This window comes from Oncorhynchus keta, chromosome 26 (genome assembly GCF_023373465.1).
Source record: "Oncorhynchus keta strain PuntledgeMale-10-30-2019 chromosome 26, Oket_V2, whole genome shotgun sequence".
NCBI classification, from domain to species: Eukaryota; Metazoa; Chordata; class Actinopteri; order Salmoniformes; family Salmonidae; genus Oncorhynchus; species Oncorhynchus keta.
In genome coordinates, this window is record NC_068446.1 from 45,455,230 (window position 1) to 45,478,078 (window position 22,849).

A 22,849-nucleotide genomic window follows, 5' to 3' on the forward strand; every position below is an offset into this window, starting at 1 on the left:
TTCCCTCTCCAGTTCCTCCCTCTCCAGTTCCTCCCTCTCCAGTTCCTCCCTCTCCAGTTCTTCCCTCTCCAGTTCTTCCCTCTCCAGTTCTTCCCTCTCCTGTTCTTTCCTCTCCTGTTCTTTCCTCTCCAGTTCCTCCCTCTCCAGTTCCTCCCTCTCCCGTTCCTCCCTCTCCCCTCTCCAGTTCCTCCCTCTCCCCTCTCCAGTTCCTCCCTCTCCAGTTCCTCCCTCTCCCCTCTCCAGTTCCTCCCTCTCCAGTTCCTCGCTCTCCCCTCTCCAGTTCTTCCCTCTCCAGTTCTTCCCTCTCCAGTTCTTCCCTCTCCAGTTCCTCCCTCTCCAGTTCCTCCCTCTCCAGTTCCTCCCTCTCCAGTTCTTCCCTCTCCAGTTCTTCCCTCTCCAGTTCCTCCCTCTCCAGTTCCTCCCTCTCCAGTTCCTCCCTCTCCAGTTCCTCCCTCTCCAGTTCCCCCTCTCCAGTTCCTCCCTCTCCAGTTCCTCTCCAGTTCCTCCCTCTCCAGTTCCTTCTTCCCTCTCCAGTTTCCTCCCTCTCCAGTCCCTCTCAGTTCTCCCTCTCCAGTTCCTCCCTCTCCAGTTCCTCCCTCTCCAGTTCCTCCCTCTCCCCTCTCCAGTTCCTCCCTCTCCAGTTCCTCCCTCTCCAGTTCCTCCCCTCTCCAGTTTCCCCCCCTCTCCAGTTCCTCCCTCTCCCCTCTCCAGTTCCTCCCTCTCCAATTCTTCCCTCTCCAGTTCTTCCCTCTCCAATTCTTCCCTCTCCAATTCTTCCCTCTCCAGTTCTTCCCTCTCCAGTTCTTCCCTCTCCAGTTCTTCCCTCTCCAGTTCTTCCCTCTCCAGTTCTTCCCTCTCCAGTTCTTCCCTCTCCAGTTCTTCCCTCTCCAGTTCCTCCCTCTCCAGTTCCCCCCTCTCCAGTTCCTCCTCTCAGTTCCCCTCTCCAGTTCCTCCCCTCTCCCTCTCCAGTTCCTCCCTCTCCCTCTCCAGTTCCTCCCTCTCCCCTCTCCAGTTCCTCCCTCTCCAGTTCCTCCCTCTCCCTCTCCAGTTCTCCCCTCTCCAGTTCCTCCCTCTCCAGTTCCTCTTCCCTCTCCAGTTCCTTCCCTCTCCAGTTCTTCCCTCTCCAGTTCCTCCCTCTCCAGTTCCTTCCCTCTCCAGTTCCTCCCTCTCCAGTTCCTCCCTCTCCAGTTCCTCCCTCTCCAGTTCCTCCCCCTCTCCAGTTCCCCCTCTCCAGTTCCTCCCTCTCCCCCTCTCCAGTTCCTCCCTCTCCCCTCTCTCCAGTTCCTCCCTCTCCCCTCTCCAGTTCCTCCCTCTCCAGTTCTTCCCTCTCCAGTTCTTCCCTCTCCAGTTCTTCCCTCTCCAGTTCTTCCCTCTCCAGTTCTTCCCTCTCCAGTTCTTCCCTCTCCAGTTCCTCCCTCTCCAGTTCCTCCCCTCTCCAGTTCCTCCCCTCTCCAGTTCCCCTCTCTCCAGTTCCTCCCTCTCCCCTCTCTCCAGTTCCTCCCTCTCCCCTCTCCAGTTCCTCCCTCTCCCCTCTCCAGTTCCTCCCTCTCCAGTTCTTCCCTCTCCAGTTCTTCCCTCTCCAGTTCTTCCCTCTCCAGTTCTTCCCTCTCCAGTTCTTCCCTCTCCAGTTCCTCCCTCTCCAGTTCTTCCCTCTCCAGTTCCTCCCTCTCCAGTTCCTCCCTCTCCTCCCCTCAGTTCCCCTCTCCTCCAGTTCTCCCCTCCCCTCTCCCTCTCCAGTTCCTCCCTCTCCCCTCTCCAGTTCCTCCCTCTCCCCTCCCTCTCCAGTTCCTCCCTCTCCCCCTCTCCAGTTCCTCCCTCTCCCCTCTCTCCAGTTCCTCCCTCTCCCCTCTCTCCAGTTCCTCCCTCTCCCCTCTCTCCAGTTCCTCCCTCTCCCCTCTCTCCAGTTCCTCCCTCTCCCCTCTCTCCAGTTCCTCCCTCTCCCCTCTCCAGTTCCTCCCTCTCCCTCTCCAGTTCCTCCCTCTCCCCTCTCCAGTTCTCCCCTCTCCAGTTCTTCCCTCTCCAGTTCTTCCCTCTCCAGTTCTTCCCTCTCCAGTTCTTCCCTCTCCAGTTCTTCCCTCTCCAGTTCCTCCCTCTCCAGTTCCTCCCTCTCCAGTTCCTCCCTCTCCAGTTCCTCCCTCTCCAGTTCCTCCCCTCTCCAGTTCCTCCCTCTCCAGTTCCTCCCTCTCCCCTCTCTCCAGTTCCTCCCTCTCCCCTCTCTCCAGTTCCTCCCTCTCCAGTTCCTCCCTCTCCAGTTCCTCCCTCTCCAGTTCTTCCCTCTCCAGTTCTTCCCTCTCCAGTTCTTCCCTCTCCAGTTCCTCCCTCTCCCCTCTCCTCCCTCTCCCCTCTCCAGTTCCTCCCTCTCCCCTCTCCAGTTCCTCCCTCTCCCCTCTCCAGTTCCTCCCTCTCCCTCTCCAGTTCCTCCCTCTCCCCCTCTCCCCTCTCCAGTTCCTCCCTCTCCCCTCTCCAGTTCCTCCCTCTCCCCTCTCCAGTTCCTCCCTCTCCAGTTCCTCCCTCTCCCCTCTCCAGTTCCTCCCTCTCCAGTTCCTCCATCAACACATAATGACAAAGTGAGGTTTAGATGTTTTTTTCTTCTAAAATTTATTGAATTTGAAATACAGAAATACTTAATTTAAAGAAGTATTCAAACCCAAGTCAATACACGTTATAATCACCTTTGGCAGTGCTTAAGTCTCTAAGAGTGATTACAGCTGGGAGTCTTTCTGGGTCAGTCTCTAAGAGCAATTACAGCTGTGAGTCTTTCTGGGTCAGTCTCTAAGAGCAATTACAGCTGGGAGTCTTTCTGGGTCAGTCTCTAAGAGTGATGACAGCTGTGAGTCTTTCACCTGGATTGTAGAATATTATTCTTTTTAAAATTTGTATTAAAGCCCTGTCAAGTTGGTTGTTGATCATAGACATGTTCAATTTTCAAGTCGATTTTAAGTGAAAACTATGCATCGACATTTTTGGCCGATACCGATATCTAATATTGTACTTGGCAAACACAAAAAACTGATATGAAACGTTTTAGAGACCTTCTAATCATCCCAGTAAATAGTTAACACACACACACACACACAGAGGTCTAAGACACGGCATCTCAGTGCAAGAGGCGTCACTACAGTCCCTGGTTCGAATCCAGGCTGTATCACACCCGGCCATGATTGGGAGTCAGCTCACGATTGGCCCAGCGTCGTCTGGGTTTGGCCGGGGTCGTCTGGGTATGGCCGGGGTCGGCCGGTGTCGTCTGGGTATGGCCGGGGTCGGCCGGGGTCGTCTGGGTTTGGCCGGGGTCGTCTGGGTTTGGCCGGGGTCGTCTGGGTTTGGCCGGGGTCGTCTGGGTTTGGCCGGGGTCGGCCGGGGTCATCTGGGTATGGCCGGGGTCGTCTGGGTTTGGCCGGGGCCGTCTGGGTTTGGCCGGGGTCGTCTGGGTTTGGCCGGGGTCGTCTGGGTTTGGCCGGGGTCGTCTGGGTTTGGCCGTCATTGTGAATAATAATTTGTTCTTAACTGACTTGACTTGTTAAATAAAAAAGTTACACACTGACCAAAAATCCTCTCTTTTTGGTCAATAAAATAGAACTGTTTGGCCATAATGACCATCGTTATGTTTGGAGGAAAAAGGGGGAGGCTTGCAAGCCGAAGAACACCATCCCAACCGTGAAGCAAGGGGGTGGCAGCATCATGTTGTGGGGGTGCTTTGCTGCAGGAGGGACTGGTGCACTTCACAAAATAGATGGCTTCATGAGGCAGGAAAATTATGTGGATATATTGAAGCAACATCTCAAGATATCAGACAGGAAGTTAAAGCTTGGTCACAAATGGTTCTTCCAAATGGACAATGACCCCAAACATACTTCCAAAGTTGTGGCAAAATGGCTTAAGGACAACAAAGTCAAGCTATTGGAGTGGCCATCACAAAGCCCTGACCTCAATCCTATAGAACATTTGTGGGCAGAACTGAAAAAGCGTGTGTGAGCAAGGAGGCCCACAAACCTGATTCAGTTACACCAGCTCTGTCAGGAGAAATGGGACAAAACTTAACGAGGGAAGCTTGTGGAACGCTACCCGAAACGTTTGACCCAAGTTAAACAATGTAAAAGGCAATGCTACCAAATACTATTTGAGTGTATGTAAACTTCTGACCCACTGGGAATGTGATGAAATAAATAAAAGCTGAAATAAATCATTCTCTCTACTATTATTCTGACATTTCACATTCTTAAAATAAAGTGTTGATCCTAACTGACCTAAAACAGGGACTTTTTACTAGGATTAAATGTCAGGAATTGTGAAAAGCTGAGTTTAAATGTATTTGGCGAAAGGTGTATGTAAACTTCCGACTTCAACTGTACTGTATCCCGGTACGTCTTAGTGACTTAGTACAATAAGGGGTGTGGTTGCTGGATGTTAGTGGGCGTGGTTTGTCCTGTAAGTGTGTTTCCATAGTTACTTAGCATCGAGCATGGTGGCAAACACAGTAAGGAGAGAATTCCACTGAATCGCTTGTTCAACAGCCTGTATGGGCAGTTTCCTGCTTCCTGGGTCAAACTGTTGTCAAGGGCAACTGTTTCATCCGCCAATGTGGGCCAGTAAAGAACCTCGTCGGAGAAAAGGGGCCGTCTTCACTCCATAGATACCAGCACTAACATCACACACTGGCTGCTAGCCACCTGGTTAGCTTAGCATTGGCGAAGTCAGAATGGGCATGTGTACTCACTCCACTGTCATGTGACAGAATCGGTAAAATTAGGAATTAGAATACGAATTCTACACTGAACAACAACAAAAAATAATATGAGCTGAAAAGAAAAAGATCCCAGAAATGTTCCACACATAAAGCTCAAATTGTGTGCATTTGATTTACATCTCTGTCAGTTTTCTTGCGTTTCAACGTTTCAATGCCATGACAGAGAGAGAGAGGCCTGCTGCAGACAGAGAGAGGCCTGCTGCAGACAGAGAGAGGCCTGCTGCAGACAGACAGACAGACAGACAGAGGCCTGCTGCAGACAGACAGAGAGAGGCCTGCTGCAGACAGACAGAGAGAGGCCTGCTGCAGACAGACAGAGAGGCCTGCTGCAGACAGACAGAGAGGCCTGCTGCAGACAGAGAGAGGCCTGCTGCAGACAGACAGACAGAGAGAGGCCTGCTGCAGACAGACAGACAGAGAGAGGCCTGCTGCAGACAGACAGACAGAGAGAGGCCTGCTGCAGACAGACAGAGAGAGGCCTGCTGCAGACAGACAGAGAGAGGCCTGCTGCAGACAGACAGAGAGAGGCCTGCTGCAGACAGACAGAGAGAGGCCTGCTGCAGACAGACAGAGAGAGGCCTGCTGCAGACAGACAGAGAGAGGCCTGCTGCAGACAGACAGACAGAGGCCTGCTGCAGACAGAGAGACAGACAGAGGCCTGCTGCAGACAGACAGAGAGACAGACAGACAGAGGCCTGCTGCAGACAGACAGAGAGAGGCCTGCTGCAGACAGACAGAGAGAGGCCTGCTGCAGACAGACAGAGAGAGGCCTGCTGCAGACAGACAGAGAGAGGCCTGCTGCAGACAGAGAGAGGCCTGCTGCAGACAGAGAGAGGCCTGCTGCAGACAGAGAGGGAGGGGCCTGCTGCAGACAGACAGACAGACAGAGAGAGGCCTGCTGCAGACAGACAGACAGACAGAGAGAGGCCTGCTGCAGACAGAGAGACAGAGAGAGGCCTGCTGCAGACAGAGAGAGGCCTGCTGCAGACAGAGAGGGGCCTGCTGCAGACAGAGAGAGGCCTGCTGCAGACAGAGAGGGGCCTGCTGCAGACAGAGAGGGGCCTGCTGCAGACAGAGAGAGGCCTGCTGCAGACAGACAGACAGAGAGAGGCCTGCTGCAGACAGAGAGACAGAGAGAGGCCTGCTGCAGACAGAGAGGGGCCTGCTGACAGACAGACAGAGAGAGGCCTGCTGCAGACAGAGAGGGGCCTGCTGCAGACAGAGAGAGGCCTGCTGCAGACAAAGAGAGGCCTGCTGCAGACAGACAGACAGAGAGAGGCCTGCTGCAGACAGAGAGACAGAGAGAGGCCTGCTGCAGACAGAGAGGGGCCTGCTGCAGACAGAGAGAGGCCTGCTGCAGACAGAGAGAGGCCTGCTGCAGACAGAGAGACAGAGAGAGGCCTGCTGCAGACAGAGAGGGGCCTGCTGCAGACAGAGAGGGGCCTGCTGCAGACAGAGAGGGGCCTGCTGCAGACAGAGAGAGGCCTGCTGCAGACAGAGAGAGGCCTGCTGCAGACAGAGAGACAGAGAGAGGCCTGCTGCAGACAGAGAGGGGCCTGCTGCAGACAGACAGACAGAGAGAGGCCTGCTGCAGACAGAGAGAGGCCTGCTGCAGACAGAGAGGGGCCTGCTGCAGACAGAGAGGGGCCTGCTGCAGACAGAGAGAGGCCTGCTGCAGACAGAGAGGGGCCTGCTGCAGACAGACAGACAGAGAGAGGCCTGCTGCAGACAGAGAGGGGCCTGCTGCAGACAGAGAGGGGCCTGCTGCAGACAGAGAGAGGCCTGCTGCAGACAGAGAGAGGCCTGCTGCAGACAGAGAGAGGCCTGCTGCAGACAGAGAGAGGCCTGCTGCAGACAGAGAGAGGCCTGCTGCAGACAGAGAGAGGCCTGCTGCAGACAGAGAGACAGAGAGAGGCCTGCTGCAGACAGAGAGGGGCCTGCTGCAGACAGACAGACAGAGAGAGGCCTGCTGCAGACAGAGAGGGGCCTGCTGCAGACAGAGAGAGGCCTGCTGCAGACAGAGAGAGGCCTGCTGCAGACAGACAGACAGAGAGAGGCCTGCTGCAGACAGACAGACAGAGAGAGGCCTGCTGCAGACAGAGAGAGGCCTGCTGCAGACAGAGAGGGGCCTGCTGCAGACAGAGAGAGGCCTGCTGCAGACAGAGAGGGGCCTGCTGCAGACAGACAGACAGAGAGAGGCCTGCTGCAGACAGAGAGGGGCCTGCTGCAGACAGAGAGGGGCCTGCTGCAGACAGAGAGGGGCCTGCTGCAGACAGAGAGAGGCCTGCTGCAGACAGAGAGAGGCCTGCTGCAGACAGAGAGAGGCCTGCTGCAGACAGAGAGAGGCCTGCTGCAGACCGTTGATAAACTAATTTCACCAGTCAGTTGTTTTGAATGAGAGCTTACTAAATGTGTTCATGTTTAAAACATGTTCTCAAATGCCATTGAAATGGCAGCAGTGGTATGAGAACCAGCACATTGACTTTCCTCAGTAGGAAATCCTCCACGAGCCGACTGTGCAAATCAGACTCAGCATACTCATGGGGCTGACAGCGCTGGTCCAAATGTCAGTCGTGAAGCCAATAGCAGTGACGCCCATAGCAGTGACGCCCATAGCAGTGACGCCAATAGCAGTGAAGCCAATAGCAGTGACGCCCATAGCAGTGACGCCCATAGCAGTGACGCCCATAGCAGTGACGCCCATAGCAGTGACGCCAATAGCAGTGAAGCCAATAGCAGTGACGCCCATAGCAGTGACGCCCATAGCAGTGACGCCAATAGCAGTGACGCCCATAGCAGTGACGCCCATAGCAGTGACGCCCATAGCAGTGACGCCCATAGCAGTGACGCCAATAGCAGTGAAGCCAATAGCAGTGACGCCCATAGCAGTGACGCCCATAGCAGTGACGCCCATAGCAGTGACGCCCATAGCAGTGACGCCCATAGCAGTGACGCCCATAGCAGTGACGCCCATAGCAAGTAGCTCGTGGCGTTTCAACAATACTGTGTAACTCCGGTACGTCTGAAAAAATAAATTGTACCGGTCCTCGACCAGTCGGTGGAAGCCATCATCACCCACGACGGAGAACGGTTGATTGTCGAGGGCAATGAATTATGTTCACCGATATATCCCTAGTTAAAACTGTAACTAAATCAACTCTTGGGAAGCAACTCCAGTGTATATTTGGTCTTGTGGTTTTGGTACCGAAAGGTGAATGTGTCTCCCAGTGTCTGTTGGAAAGCAGACAGAACCAGCAGACAGAACCAGCAGACAGAACCAGCAGACAGAACCAGCAGACAGAACCAGCAGACAGAACCAGCAGACAGAACCAGCAGACAGAACCAGCAGACAGAACCAGCAGACAGAACCAACAGACAGAACCAGCAGACAGAACCAGCAGACAGAACCAGCAGACAGAACCAGCAGACAGAACCAGCAGACAGAACCAGCAGACAGAACCAGATGATGATGGTACTCAGTGATGGGTTGTGTTTTGCCCAAAACACTTTGTATTCTGGACAAAGAGTTCATTTCTCTGCCACATGTTTTGCCGTTTTACATTAGTGCCACGTTGCAAACAGGATGCAAGTTTTGGAAAATGTTTATTCTCTACAGGCTTCCTTCTTTTCACTCTGTCATTTAGGTTAGTATTGTGGACTAACTACAAGGTTGTTGATCCATCCTCAGTTTTCTCCTATCACAGCCATTTAACTCTGTAACTGTTTTAAAGTCTCCATTGGCCTCATAATGAAATCCCTGAGCAGTTTCCTTCCTCTCCGGCAACTGAGTTAGGAAGGACGCCTGTCTCTTTGTAGTGACTGGGTTTATTGATACACCATCGAAAGTGTAATTAATAACTTCACCATGCTCAATGGGATATTCCATGTCTGCTTTTTAGTTTTTTACTCATCTACCAATCGGTGCCCTTCTTTGAGGCATTGGAAAACCTCCCTGGTCTTTGTGGTTGAATCTGTGTTTGAAATTCACTGCTCAACTGATAATGGTATGTGTGAGATACAGAGATGAGGTAGACATTCATAAATCATGTTAACCACTATTATTGCACACAGAGTGAGTCCATGCTACTTATTACGTTATTATTTGTTCAGTAAATGTTTACTCCTGAACTTATTTAGGCTTGACATGACGCTGGGTTTGAATACTTATTGACTCAAGACATTTCAGCTTTTAATTTTTAAGGAATTTTGTAAAAATGTCTAAAAACATAATTCCACTTTGACAGTATGGGGTATTGTGATGTCATTATGGGGTATTGCGATGTCATTATGGGGTATTGTGATGTCATTATAGGGTATTGCGATGTCATTATGGGGTATTGCGATGTCATTATGGGGTATTGCGATGTCATTATGGGGTATTGCGATGTCATTATGGGGTATTCCGATGTCATTTTGGGGTATTGCGATGTCATTATGGGGTATTGTGATGTCATTATAGGGTATTGCGATGTCATTATGGGGTATTGCGATGTCATTATGGGGTATTGTGATGTCATTATAGGGTATTGCGATGTCATTATAGGGTATTGCGATGTCATTATGGGGTATTGTGATGTCACTATAGGGTATTGCAATGTCATTATGGGGTATTGTGATGTCACTATAGGGTATTGCGATGTCATTATGGGGTATTGTGATGTCATTATAGGGTATTGCGATGTCATTATGGGGTATTGTGATGTCATTATAGGGTATTGTGTGAGTAGACCAGTAACACAACATCTAATACATTTTCAAATTCAGACTAACAACAAAATGTGGAAACATTCAAGGGTGGTGTGAATACTGTCAGAAGGCTCTGTACAGCCAACTGAACAGACCATTTTACCCAGCATACAGTGCAGTGACTATGCATTGTTACTGCACCGTAATCCCTGGCAGACCATCACAAAGGAGGAGTGGTAGTGATGGTGACATACCTGTTTCTGCATCTCTATGTTGAGCCCATAGGACATCTCGTAATACTGCAACAGAAGAGGAAACGTCATGATTATTTTAACTAAAACGATACGAAATGCCACCATATTCCCTACAGATGGAACCATATTCCCTACAGTCACTACAGATGGAACCATATTCCATACAGTCACTACAGATGGACCCATATTCACTACAGTCACTACAGATGGACCCATATTCCATACAGTCACTACAGATGGACCCATATTCACTACAGCCACTACAGATGGATCCATATTCCATACAGTCACTACAGATGGACCCATATTCACTACAGCCACTACAGATGGATCCATATTCCATACAGTCACTACAGATGGACCCATATTCACTACAGTCACTACAGATGGACCCATATTCCATACAGTCACTACAGATGGACCCATATTCACTACAGCCACTACAGATGGATCCATATTCCATACAGTCACTACAGATGGACCCATATTCACTACAGCCACTACAGATGGATCCATATTCCCTACAGATGGAACCATATTCACTACAGCCACTACAGATGGAACCATATTCCATACAGTCACTACAGATGGAGATATATTCACTACAGCCACTACAGATGGAACCATATTCCATACAGTCACTACAGATGGAGATATATTCACTACAGCCACTACAGATGGAACCATATTCCATACAGTCACTACAGATGGAGATATATTCACTACAGCCACTACAGATGGATACATATTCCCTACAGTCACTACAGATGGACCCATATTCACTACAGCCACTACAGATGGATCCATATTCCCTACAGATGGAACCATATTCACTACAGCCACTACAGATGGAACCATATTCCATACAGTCACTACAGATGGAGATATATTCACTACAGCCACTACAGATGGATCCATATTCCCTACAGATGGAACCATATTCCCTACAGATGGAACCATATTCCCTACAGATGGAACCATATTCCCTACAGATGGAACCATATTCCCTACAGTCACTACAGATGGAACCATATTCACTACAGCCACTACAGATGGATCCATATTCCCTACAGATGGAACCATATTCCCTACAGTCACTACAGATGGAACATATTCCATACAGTCACTACACATGGAACCATATTCCATACAGTCACTACACATGGAACCATATTCCATACAGTCACTACACATGGAACCATATTCCATACAGTCACTACACATGGAACCATATATCATACAGTCACTACACATGGAACCATATTCCATACAGTCACTACAGATACCCCCTCTAGCACCAGGGTCAGCTGTACCCCCTCTAGCACCAGGGTCAGCTGTACCCCCTCTAGCACCAGGGTCAGCTGTACCCCCTCTAGCACCAGGGTCAGCTGTACCCCCTCTAGCACCAGGGTCAGCTGTACCCCCTCTAGCACCAGGGTCAGCTGTACCCCCTCTAGCACCAGGGTCAGCTGTACCCCCTCTAGCACCAGGGTCAGCTGTACACCCTCTAGCACCAGGGTCAGCTGTACCCCCTCTAGCACCAGGGTCAGCTGTACCCCCTCTAGCACCAGGGTCAGCTGGTATGTTGTTTTGTTGCCATCATTATAAGCCTGCCACACACACACACACACACACACACACACACTACTCTTTCTTTAACCCTCTTACATATAAAACCTTATTTGTTCATCTAAAATTGTGAATAACTCACCACATGTTAATAAGTGTGCCTGAAAGGATGCACACAACTCTGCAATGTTGGGTTGTATATTAGAGAGAGTCTCCGTCTTAAATCATTTCCCACACACAGTCTGTGTCTGTATTTAGTTTTTATGCTAGTGAGGGCCGATAATCCACTCTCACATAGGTACGTGGTTGCAAAGGGCATCAGTGTCTTAACAGCGCGATTTGCCAAGGCAGGATACTCTGAGCGCATCCCTATCCAGAAATCTGGCAGTGGCTTCTGAATAAATTACATTTTTACAGAACCGCTTGTTGCAATTTCAATGAGTCTCTCTTGTTCAGATATCGGTAAGTGGACTGGAGGCAGGGCATGATATCGGTAAGTGGACTGGAGGCAGGGCATGATATCGGTAAGTGGACTGGAGGCAGGGCATGATATCGGTAAGTGGACTGGAGGCAGGGCATGATATCGGTAAGTGGACTGGAGGCAGGGCATGATATCGGTAAGTGGACTGGAGGCAGGGCATGATATCGGTAAGTGGACTGGAGGCAGGGCATGATATCGGTAAGTGGACTGGAGGCAGGGCATGATATCGGTAAGTGGACTGGAGGCAGGGCATGATATCGGTAAGTGGACTGGAGGCAGGGCATGATATCGGAGTGGACTGGAGGCAGGGCATGATATCGGTAAGTGGACTGGAGGCAGGGCATGATATCGGTAAGTGGACTGGAGGCAGGGCATGATATCGGTAAGTGGACTGGAGGCAGGGCATGATATCGGTAAGTGGACTGGAGGCAGGGCATGATATCGGTAAGTGGACTGGAGGCAGGGCATGATATCGGTAAGTGGACTGGAGGCAGGGCATGATATCGGTAAGTGGACTGGAGGCAGGGCATGATATCGGTAAGTGGACTGGAGGCAGGGCATGATATCGGTAAGTGGACTGGAGGCAGGGCATGATATCGGTAAGTGGACTGGAGGCAGGGCATGATATCGGTAAGTGGACTGGAGGCAGGGCATGATATCGGTAAGTGGACTGGAGGCAGGGCATGATATCGGTAAGTGGACTGGAGGCAGGGCATGATATCGGTAAGTGGACTGGAGGCAGGGCATGATATCGGTAAGTGGACTGGAGGCAGGGCATGATATCGGTAAGTGGACTGGAGGCAGGGCATGATATCGGTAAGTGGACTGGAGGCAGGGCATGATATCGGTAAGTGGACTGGAGGCAGGGCATGATATCGGTAAGTGGACTGGAGGCAGGGCATGATATCGGTAAGTGGACTGGAGGCAGGGCATGATATCGGTAAGTGGACTGGAGGCAGGGCATGATATCGGTAAGTGGACTGGAGGCAGGGCATGATATCGGTAAGTGGACTGGAGGCAGGGCATGATATCGGTAAGTGGACTGGAGGCAGGGCATGATATCGGTAAGTGGACTGGAGGCAGGGCATGATACGGTAAGTGGACTGGAGGCAGGGCATGATATCGGTAAGTGGACTGGAGGCAGGGCATGATATCGGTAAGTGGACTGGAGGCAGGGCTGATATCGAATAAGTGGACTGGAGGCAGGGCATGATATCGGTAAGTGGACTGGAGGCAGGGCATGATATCGGTAAGTGGACTGGAGGCAGGGCATGATATTAAGTGGACTGGAGGCAGGGCATGATATCGGTAAGTGGACTGGAAAGGGCATGATATCGGTAAGTGGACTGGAGGCAGGGCATTTTATCGGTAAGTGACTGGAGTGGACTGGAGGCAGGGCATGATATCGGTAAGTGGACTGGAGGCAGGGCATGATATCGGTAAGTGGACTGGAGGCAGGGCATGATATTAAGTGGACTGGAGGCAGGGCATGATATCGGTAAGTGGACTGGAGGCAGGGCATCCAGATGGATCTGGTAAGTGGACTGGAGGCAGGGCATGATATCATTTTAAGTGGACTGGAGGCAGGGCATGATATCGGTAAGTGGACTGGAGGCAGGGCATGAGTCGGTAAGTGGACTGGTTCAGGGCATGATATCGGTAAGTGGACTGGAGGCAGGGCATGATATCGGTAAGTGGACTGGAGGCAGGGCATGATATCGGTAAGTGGACTGGAGGCAGGGCATGATATCGGTAAGTGGACTGGAGGCAGGGCATGATATCGGTAAGTGGACTGGAGGCAGGGCATGATATCGGTAAGTGGACTGGAGGCAGGGCATGATATCGGTAAGTGGACTGGAGGCAGGGCATGATATCGGTAAGTGGACTGGAGGCAGGGCATGATATCGGTAAGTGGACTGGAGGCAGGGCATGAAAGGGATAAATGAATCCAGTTGTTTGCGTCATCCGATTCGGGAAAGTACCTGCTTAAATTGAGCGCTCAACTCACTCAGGTGCTTCGCTATGTCACATTTGACATTGTCCGTAAGCTTGAGTCCATTTGCACACAAAAGAATCATACAATGATGGAAAGACCTGTGTGTTGTCCTTGTTAATGCAGACAGAGAAGTGCTCCAACTTCTTAATCATAGCCTCAATTGTGTCCTGCACATTGAATATAGTTGCGGAGAGTTCCTGTAATCCTAGATTCAGATCATTCGGGTGAGAAAAAACATCACCCAGATAGACCAGTCGTGTGAGAAACTCGTCATCATGCCAGCGGTCAGACAAGTGAACAATATGGTCAGTAAGGAAAACTTTAAGCTCGTCTCTCAATTAAACAAAAAAAAAACCTGTCAATACTTTGCCCCTTGATAACCAACTTCTTCTGTATGTTGTAAAAGCGTTACATGGTCGCTGCCCATATCATTGCATAATGCAGAAAATACATGAGGGTTCAGGGGCATCGCTTTAACAAAGTTAACCATTTTCACTGTTGTGTCCAAAACATCTTTCAAGCCGTCAGGCATTCCCTTGGCAGCAAGAGCCTCTCGGTGGATGTTGCAGTGTACCCAAGAAGCTCTAGGTTGATTCTGCAGTCTACCCAAGAGCCTCTCGGGGGATGCTGTAGTGTACCCAAGAGCCTCTCGGTGGATGTTGCAGTGTACCCAAGAGCCTCTAGGTTGATTCTGCAGTGTACCCAAGAGCCTCTAGGTTGATTCTGCAGTCTACCCAAGAGCCTCTCGGGGGATGCTGTAGTGTACCCAAGAGCCTCTTGGTGGATGCTGTAGTGTACCCAAAAGCCTCTAGGTTGATTCTGCAGTCTACCCAAGAGCCTCTCGGGGGATGCTGTAGTGTACCCAAGAGCCTCTCGGTGGATGCTGTAGTGTACCCAAAAGCCTCTAGGTTGATTCTGCAGTCTACCCAAGAGCCTCTCGGGGGATGCTGTAGTGTACCCAAGAGCCTCTAGGTTGATTCTGCAGTCTACCCAAGAGCCTCTTGGTGGATGCTGTAGTGTACCCAAGAGCCTCTAGGTTGATTCTGCAGTCTACCCAAGAGCCTCTCGGGGGATGCTGTAGTGTACCCAAGAGCCTCTCGTTTGGTGCTGCAGTGTACCCAAGAGCCTCTCGGTTGGTGCTGTAGTGTACCCAAGAGCCTCTCGGTTGGTGCTGTAGTGTACCCAAGAGCCTCTCGGTTGGTGCTGCAGTGTACCCAAGAGCCTCTTGGTGGATGCTGTAGTGTACCCAAGAGCCTCTAGGTTGATTCTGCAGTCTACCCAAGAGCCTCTAGGGGGATGCTGTAGTGTACCCAAGAGCCTCTCGTTTGGTGCTGCAGTGTACCCAAGAGCCTCTCGGTTGGTGCTGTAGTGTACCCAAGAGCCTCTCGGTTGGTGCTGTAGTGTACCCAAGAGCCTCTCGGTTGGTGCTGTAGTGTACCCAAGAGCCTCTAGGGGGATGCTGTAGTGTACCCAAGAGCCTCTCGTTTGGTGCTGCAGTGTACCCAAGAGCCTCTCTGTTGGTGCTGCAGTCTACCCAAGAGCCTCTCGGTTGGTGCTGCAGTCTACCCAAGAGCCTCTCGGTTGGTGCTGCAGTCTACCCAAGAGCCTCTCTGTTGGTGCTGCAGTCTACCCAAGAGCCTCTAGGGGGATGCTGCAGTCTACCCAAGAGCCTCTAGGGGGATGCTGCAGTCTACCCAAGAGCCTCTGGGGGATGCTGCAGTCAGACCCAAGAGCCTCTAGGGGATGCTGCAGTCACCCAAGAGCCTCTAGGGGGATGCTGCAGTCTACCCAAGTCTGGCCTCTGGGGGATGCTGCAGTCTATTCCCAAGAGCCTCTGGGGGATTGCAGTCGACCCAAGAGCCTCTGGGGATGCTAGCAGTCTACCCAAGAGCCTCCAGGGGATGCTGCAGTCTACCCAAGAGCCTCTAGGGGGATGCTGCAGTCTACCCAAGAGCCTCTAGGGGGATGCTGCAGTCTACCCAGAGCCTCTAGGGGATGCTGCAGTCTACCCAAGAGCCTCTAGGGGGATGCTGCAGTCTACCCAAGAGCCTCTCGGGGGATGCTGCAGTCTACCCAAGAGCCTCTCAGTGGATGCTGCAGTGTACCCAAGAGCCTCTCGGTGGATGCTGCAGTGTACCCAAGAGCCTCTAGGTGGATGCTGCAGTCTACCCAAGAGCCTCTAGGGGGATGCTGCAGTCTACCCAAGAGCCTCTAGGGGGATGCTGCAGTCTACCCAAGAGCCTCTAGGGGGATGCTGCAGTCTACCCAAGAGCCTCTAGGGGGATGCTGCAGTCTACCCAAGAGCCTCTAGGTGGATGCTGCAGTCTACCCAAGAGCCTCTAGGGGGATGCTGCAGTCTACCCAAGAGCCTCTAGGGGGATGCTGCAGTCTACCCAAGAGCCTCTAGGGGGATGCTGCAGTCTACCCAAGAGCCTCTAGGGGGATGCTGCAGTCTACCCAAGAGCCTCTAGGGGGATGCTGCAGTCTACCCAAGAGCCTCTAGGGGGATGCTGCAGTCTACCCAAGAGCCTCTAGGGGGATGCTGCAGTCTACCCAAGAGCCTCTAGGGGGATGCTGCAGTCTACCCAAGAGCCTCTAGGGGGATGCTGCAGTCTACCCAAGAGCCTCTAGGGGGATGCTGCAGTGTACCCAAGAGCCTCTAGGGGGATGCTGCAGTGTACCCAAGAGCCTCTAGGGGGATGCTGCAGTCTACCCAAGAGCCTCTAGGGGGATGCTGCTGTGTACCCAAATGGCGTCGGGAGCAACTGCTTGCAGGCGCGTTACCACTCCACTATGTCTCCCTGTCATGGCTTTTACACCATCAGTACAGATAACAACACATCTTGACCACCAAAGTCCATTAGATGTCACAAAGCTGTCCAGTACTTTAAAAATATCCTCTCCTGTTGTCCTGGTGTCCTGGTTTCCAGTGGTTTGCAGAAGAGGATGCCTTCCTTAATTGACCCCCCCCGTAAACATAACAGACATATACCAGGAGCTGTGCCAGGCCCACCATGTCTGTTGACTCATCCAGCTGTAACAGACATATACCAGGAGCTGTGCCAGGCCCACCACGTCTGTTGACTCATCCAGCTGTAACAGACATATACCAGGAGCTGTGCCACGTCTGTTGACTCATCCAGCGCTAACAGACATATACCAGGAGCTGTGCCCGGCCTGTTGACTCATCCAGCTGTAACAGACATATACCAGGAGTATATCCCAGCCACTCAGTAGTATGGAGTATATCCCAGCCACTCAGTAGTATGGAGTATATCCCAGCCACTCAGTAGTATGGAGTATATCCCAGCCACTCAGTAGTATGGAGTATATCCCAGCCACTCAGTAGTATGGAGTATATCCCAGCCACTCAGTAGTATGGAGTATATCCCAGCCACTCAGTAGTATGGAGTATATCCCAGCCACTCAGTAGTATGGAGTATATCCCAGCCACTCAGTAGTATGGAGTATATCCCAGCCACTCAGTAGTATGGAGTATATCCCAGCCACTCAGTAGTATGGAGTATATCCCAGCCACTCAGTAGTATGGAGTATATCCCAGCCACTCAGTAGCCTTCCACAAGCTTCCCACAATAAGTTGGGTGAATTTTGGCCCATTCCTTCTGACAGAGCTGGTGTAACTGAGTCAGGTTTGTATGCCTCCTTGCTCGCAGACGCTTTTTCAGTTCTGCCCACACATTTTCTACAGGATTGAGGTCAGGGCTTTGTGATGGCCACTCCAATAGCTTGACTTTGTTGTCCTTAAGCCATTTTGCCACAACTTTGGAAGTATGCTTGGGGTCATTGCCCATGTGAAAGACTCATTTGTGACCAAGCTTTAACTTCCTGTCTGATGTCTTGAGATGTTCCTTCAATATATCCACAACATTTTCCTTCCTCATGATGCCATCTATTTTGTGAAGTGCACCAGTCCCTCCTGCAGCAAAGCACCCCCACAACATGATGCTGCCACCCCAGTGCTTCACGGTTGGGATGGTGTTCTTCGGGTTGCAAAGCCTCCCCCTTTGTCCTCCAAACATAATGATTGTCATTATGGCCAAACAGTTCTATTTTTGTTTCATCAGACCAGAGGACATTTCTCAAAAAAGTACGATCTTTGTCCCCATGTGCAGTTGCAACCCGTAGTCTGGCTTTTTTATGGCGGTTTTGGAGCAGTGGCTTCTTCCTTGCTGAGCGGCCTTTCAGGTTAAGTCGATATAGGACTCGTTTTACTGTGGATATAGATACTTTTGTACCCGTTTCCTCCAGCATCTTCACAAGGTCCTTTGCTGTTGTTCTGGGATTGATTTGCACTTTTCTCACTAAAGTACGTTCATCTCTAGGAGACAGAACGAGTCTCCTTCCTGAGCGGTGTGACGACTGCGTGGTCCCATGGTGTTTATACTTGGTGCTATTGTTTGTACAGATGATCGTGGTACCTTCAGGCGTTTGGAAATTGCTCCCAAGGATGAACCAGACTTGTGGAGGTCTACAATTGATTTTTTGAGGTCTTTTGATTTTCCCATGATGTCAAGCAAAGAGGCACTGAGTTTGAAGGTAGGCCTTGAAATACATCCACAGGTACACCTCCAATTGACTCAAATGATGATGTCAATTAGCCTATCAGAAGCTTCTAAAGACATGACATAATTTTCTGGAATTGTCCAAGCTGTTTAAAGGCACAGTCAACTTAGTGTATGTAAACTTCTGACCCCCTGGAATTGTGATACAGTGAATTATTAGTGAAATAATCTGTCTGTAAACATTTGTTGGAAAAATGAATTGCGTCTTGCACAAAGTAGATGTCCTAACTGACTTGCCAAAACTATAGTTTGTCAACAAGAAATGTGTGGAGTGGTTGAAAAACGAGTTTTAATGACTCCAACCTCAGTGTATGTAAACTTCTGACTTCAACTGTATCAACCACAGGCACAACACACACCCCTATCAACCACAGGCACAACACACACCCCTATCAACCACAGGCACAACACACACCCCTATCAACCACAGGCACAACACACACCCCTATCAACCAGCTACCGGGCGGCACCGGCGAGACCGGTTTCTACCACAAGCCATAACACTCCTGAACAGCTAATCAAAGGGCTTCCCAGACCCTCTTTTACACTGCTGCTACTCTCTGTTTATAATCTATGCATAGTCACTTTAATAACTCTACCTACAAGTATATATTACCTGAATTACCTCGACTAACCTGTGTCCCCCACACATTGACTCTGTACCGGTACCCCCTGTATATAGCCTCCACATTGACTCTGTACCGTAATACCCTGTATATAGCCTCCACATTGACTCTGTACCGTAATACCCTGTATATAGCCTCCACATTGACTCTGTACCGTGACACCCTGTATATAGCCTCCACATTGACTCTGTACCCTAACACCCTGTATATAGTCTCCACATTGACTCTGTACCGTAATACCCTGTATATAGCCTCCACATTGACTCTGTACCGTAACACCCTGTATATAGCCTCCACATTGACTCTGTACCGTAATACCCTGTATATAGCCTCCACATTGACTCTGTACCGGTACCCCCTGTATATAGCCTCCACATTGACTCTGTACCGGTACCCCCTGTATATAGCCTCCACATTGACTCTGTACCGGTACCCCCTGTATAGAGCCTCCACATTGACTCTGTACCGGTACCCCCTGTATAGAGCCTCCACATTGACTCTGTACCGGTACCCCCTGTAAAGAGCCTCCACATTGACTCTGTACCGGTACACCCTGTATATAGCCTCCACATTGACTCTGTACCGGTACCCCCTGTATAGAGCCTCCACATTGACTCTGTACTGGTACCCCCTGTATATAGCCTCCACATTGACTCTGTACCGGTACCCCTGTATATAGCCTCCACATTGACTCTGTACCGGTACCCCTGTATATAGCCTCCACATTGACTCTGTACCGGTACCCCTGTATATAGCCTCCACATTGACTCTGTACCGGTACCCCCTGTATAGAGCCTCCACATTGACTCTGTACCGGTACACCCTGTATATAGCCTCCACATTGACTCTGTACCAGTACCCCCTGTATATAGCCTCCACATTGACTCTGTACCGGTACCCCCTGTATAGAGCCTCCACATTGACTCTGTACCGGTACACCCTGTATATAGCCTCCACATTGACTCTGTACCAGTACCCCCTGTATATAGCCTCCACATTGACTCTGTACCGGTACCCCCTGTATATAGCCTCCACATTGACTCTGTAGGTACACCCTGTATATAGCCTCCACATTGACTCTGTACCGGTACCCCTGTATATAGCCTCCACTAGTCTAAAGGTATTTCTGTAAAGTACCCCTGTATATAGCCTCCACATTGACTCTGTACAGGTACACCCTGTATATAGCCTCCACATTGACTCTGTACCGGTACACCCTGTATATAGCCTCCACATTGACTCTTCTGGTCCCCTGTATATAGCCTCCACATTGACTCTGTACCGGTACCCCTGTATAGAGCCTCCACATTGACTCTGTAAAGTACACCCTGCATTTATATAGCCTCCACATTGACTCTGTACCGGTACCCCCAGTATATAGCCTCACATTGACTCTGTACTTTTGGTACCCCCTGTATAGAGCCTCACAGTGACTCTGTACCGGTACACCCTGTATAGAGCCTCCACATTGACTCTGTACCGGTCACCCCTGTATATAGTCTCCACATTGACTCTGTAAAGTCAACCCCCTGTATAGAGCCTCCACATTGACTCTGTACCGGTACACCCTGTATAGAGCCTCCACATTGACTAGGGGTACACCCTGTATATAGCCTCCACATTGACTCTGTACCGGTACCCCCTGTATAGAGCCTCCACATTGACTCTGTACTGTTACCCCCTGTATATAGTCTCCACATTGACTCTGTACCGGTACCCCCTGTATATAGCCTCCACATTGACTCTGTACTGTTACCCCCTGTATATAGCCTCCACATTGACTCTGTACCGGTGCCCCTGTATATAGCCTCCACATTGACTCTGTACCGGTACCCCCTGTATATAGTCTCCACATTGACTCTGTACTGGTACCCCCTGTATATAGCCTCCACATTGACTCTGTACCGTAATACCCTGTATATAGCCTCCACATTGACTCTGTACCGGTACCCCCACACATTGTTTAAGGGCTTGTAAGTCAGCATTTCACAGTAAAGTCAACACCTGTTGTATTCAGCATGCAACAAATAACTTTTGATTTGAGCCACACACACACGCACACACACACACACACACACACACACACACACACAAAGGTACATGAAAACCAGAGGTTTAAGATAATGCCTCAACAAGCCTGTTCATTCAGAATCTTAATGATCTCCTCTTGTTCTCTTACCATGACATAGTGACGTTGCATCTCTGTCTTCTCATTGGACAGCTTGTCGTACTCCACCTTAAGACTTTAAACAGGGAGACAAGGTGTCAATTTACAGGCGTCTCTCTGGTCTAAAGTAGTGTACTATATAGGGAATAGGGCTCTGGTCTAAAGTTGTGTACTATATAGGGAATAGGGCTCTGGTCTAAAGTTGTGTACTATATAGGGAATAGGGCTCTGGTCTAAAGTAGTGTACTATATAGGGAATAGGGCTCTGGTCTAAAGTAGTACCACTATATAGGGAATAGGGCTCTGGTCTAAAGTTGTGTACTATATAGGGAATAGGGCTCTGGTCTAAAGTAGTGCACTATATAGGGTGCCAGCCCAGGTCTAAAGTAGTGCACTATATAGGGTGCCAGCCCAGGTCTAAAGTAGTGCACTATATAGGGAATAGGGTTCTATAGGGCTCTGGTCTAAAGTAGTGCACTATATAGGGAATAGGGTTCTATAGGGTTCTGGTCTAAAGTAGTGCACTATGTAGGGAATAGGGTTCTATAGGGTTCTGGTCTAAAGTAGTGCACTATGTAGGGAATAGGGTTCTATAGGGTTCTGGTCCAAAGTAGTGCACTATATAGGGAATAGGGTTCTATAGGACTCTGGTCTAAAGTAGTGCACTATAGAGAGAATAGGGTTCTATAAGGCTCTAGTCTAAAGTAGTGCACTATATAGAGAATAGGGTTCTATAGGGCTCTGGTCTAAACTAGTGCACTATATAGGGAATAGGGTTCTATAGGGTTCTGGTCTAAAGTAGTGCACTATGTAGGGAATAGGGTTCTATAGGGTTCTGGTCCAAAGTAGTGCACTATATAGGGAATAGGGCTCTGGTCTAACGTAGTGTACTATATAGGGAATAGGGTTCCATAGGGCTCTGGTCTAAAGTAGTGCACTATATAGGGAATAGGGTTCTATAGGGCTCTGATCTAAAGTAGTGCACTATATAGGGAATAGGGCTCTGGTCTAAAGTAGTGTACTATATAGGGAATAGGGTTCCATAGGGCTCTGGTGTAAAGTAGTGCACTATATAGGGAATAGGGCTCTGGTCTAAAGTAGTGCACTATATAGGGAATAGGGCTCTGGTCTAAAGTAGTGCACTATATAGGGAATAGGGCTCTGGTCTAAAGTAGTGCACTATATAGGGTGCCAGCCCAGGTCTAAAGTAGTGCACTATATAGGGTGCCAGCCCAGGTCTAAAGTAGTGCACTATATAGGGAATAGGGTTCTATAGGGCTCTGGTCTAAAGTAGTGCACTATATAGGGAATAGGGTTCTATAGGGTTCTGGTCTAAAGTAGTGCACTATGTAGGGAATAGGGTTCTATAGGGTTCTGGTCCAAAGTAGTGCACTATATAGGGAATAGGGTTCTATAGGGCTCTGGTCTAAAGTAGTGCACTATATAGGGAATAGGGTTCTATAGGACTCTGGTCTAAAGTAGTGCACCATATAGAGAATAGGGTTCTATAGGGCTCTGGTCTAAAGTAGTGCACTATATAGGGAATAGGGTTCTATAGGGTTCTGGTCCAAAGTAGTGCACTATATAGGGAATAGGGCACTGGTCTAAAGTAGTGTACTATATAGGGAATAGGGCTCTGGTCTAAAGTAGTGTACTATATAGGGAATAGGGCTCTGGTCTAAAGTAGTGTACTATATAGGGAATAGGGCTCTGGTCTAAAGTAATGCACTATATAGGGGATAA

The 22,849-nt window shown here is 50.1% G+C and overlaps 1 protein-coding gene across 2 annotated transcripts in view; it reads right to left on the minus strand.

Moving 5' to 3' along the window:
- tle3a (TLE family member 3, transcriptional corepressor a) overlaps window positions 1–22,849 on the minus strand; it is a 107,354-nt gene that overhangs the window by 78,822 nt on the left and 5,683 nt on the right. For both annotated transcript variants that reach the window (XM_052481085.1, XM_052481084.1), the window contains exons 3-4: window positions 21,119–21,182; window positions 9,685–9,729 (exon numbers count right to left, since the gene is read on the minus strand). In XM_052481085.1, coding sequence (XP_052337045.1) covers window positions 9,685–9,729; window positions 21,119–21,182 — 109 coding nt within the window. The remainder of the gene's footprint in view (window positions 1–9,684; window positions 9,730–21,118; window positions 21,183–22,849) is intronic.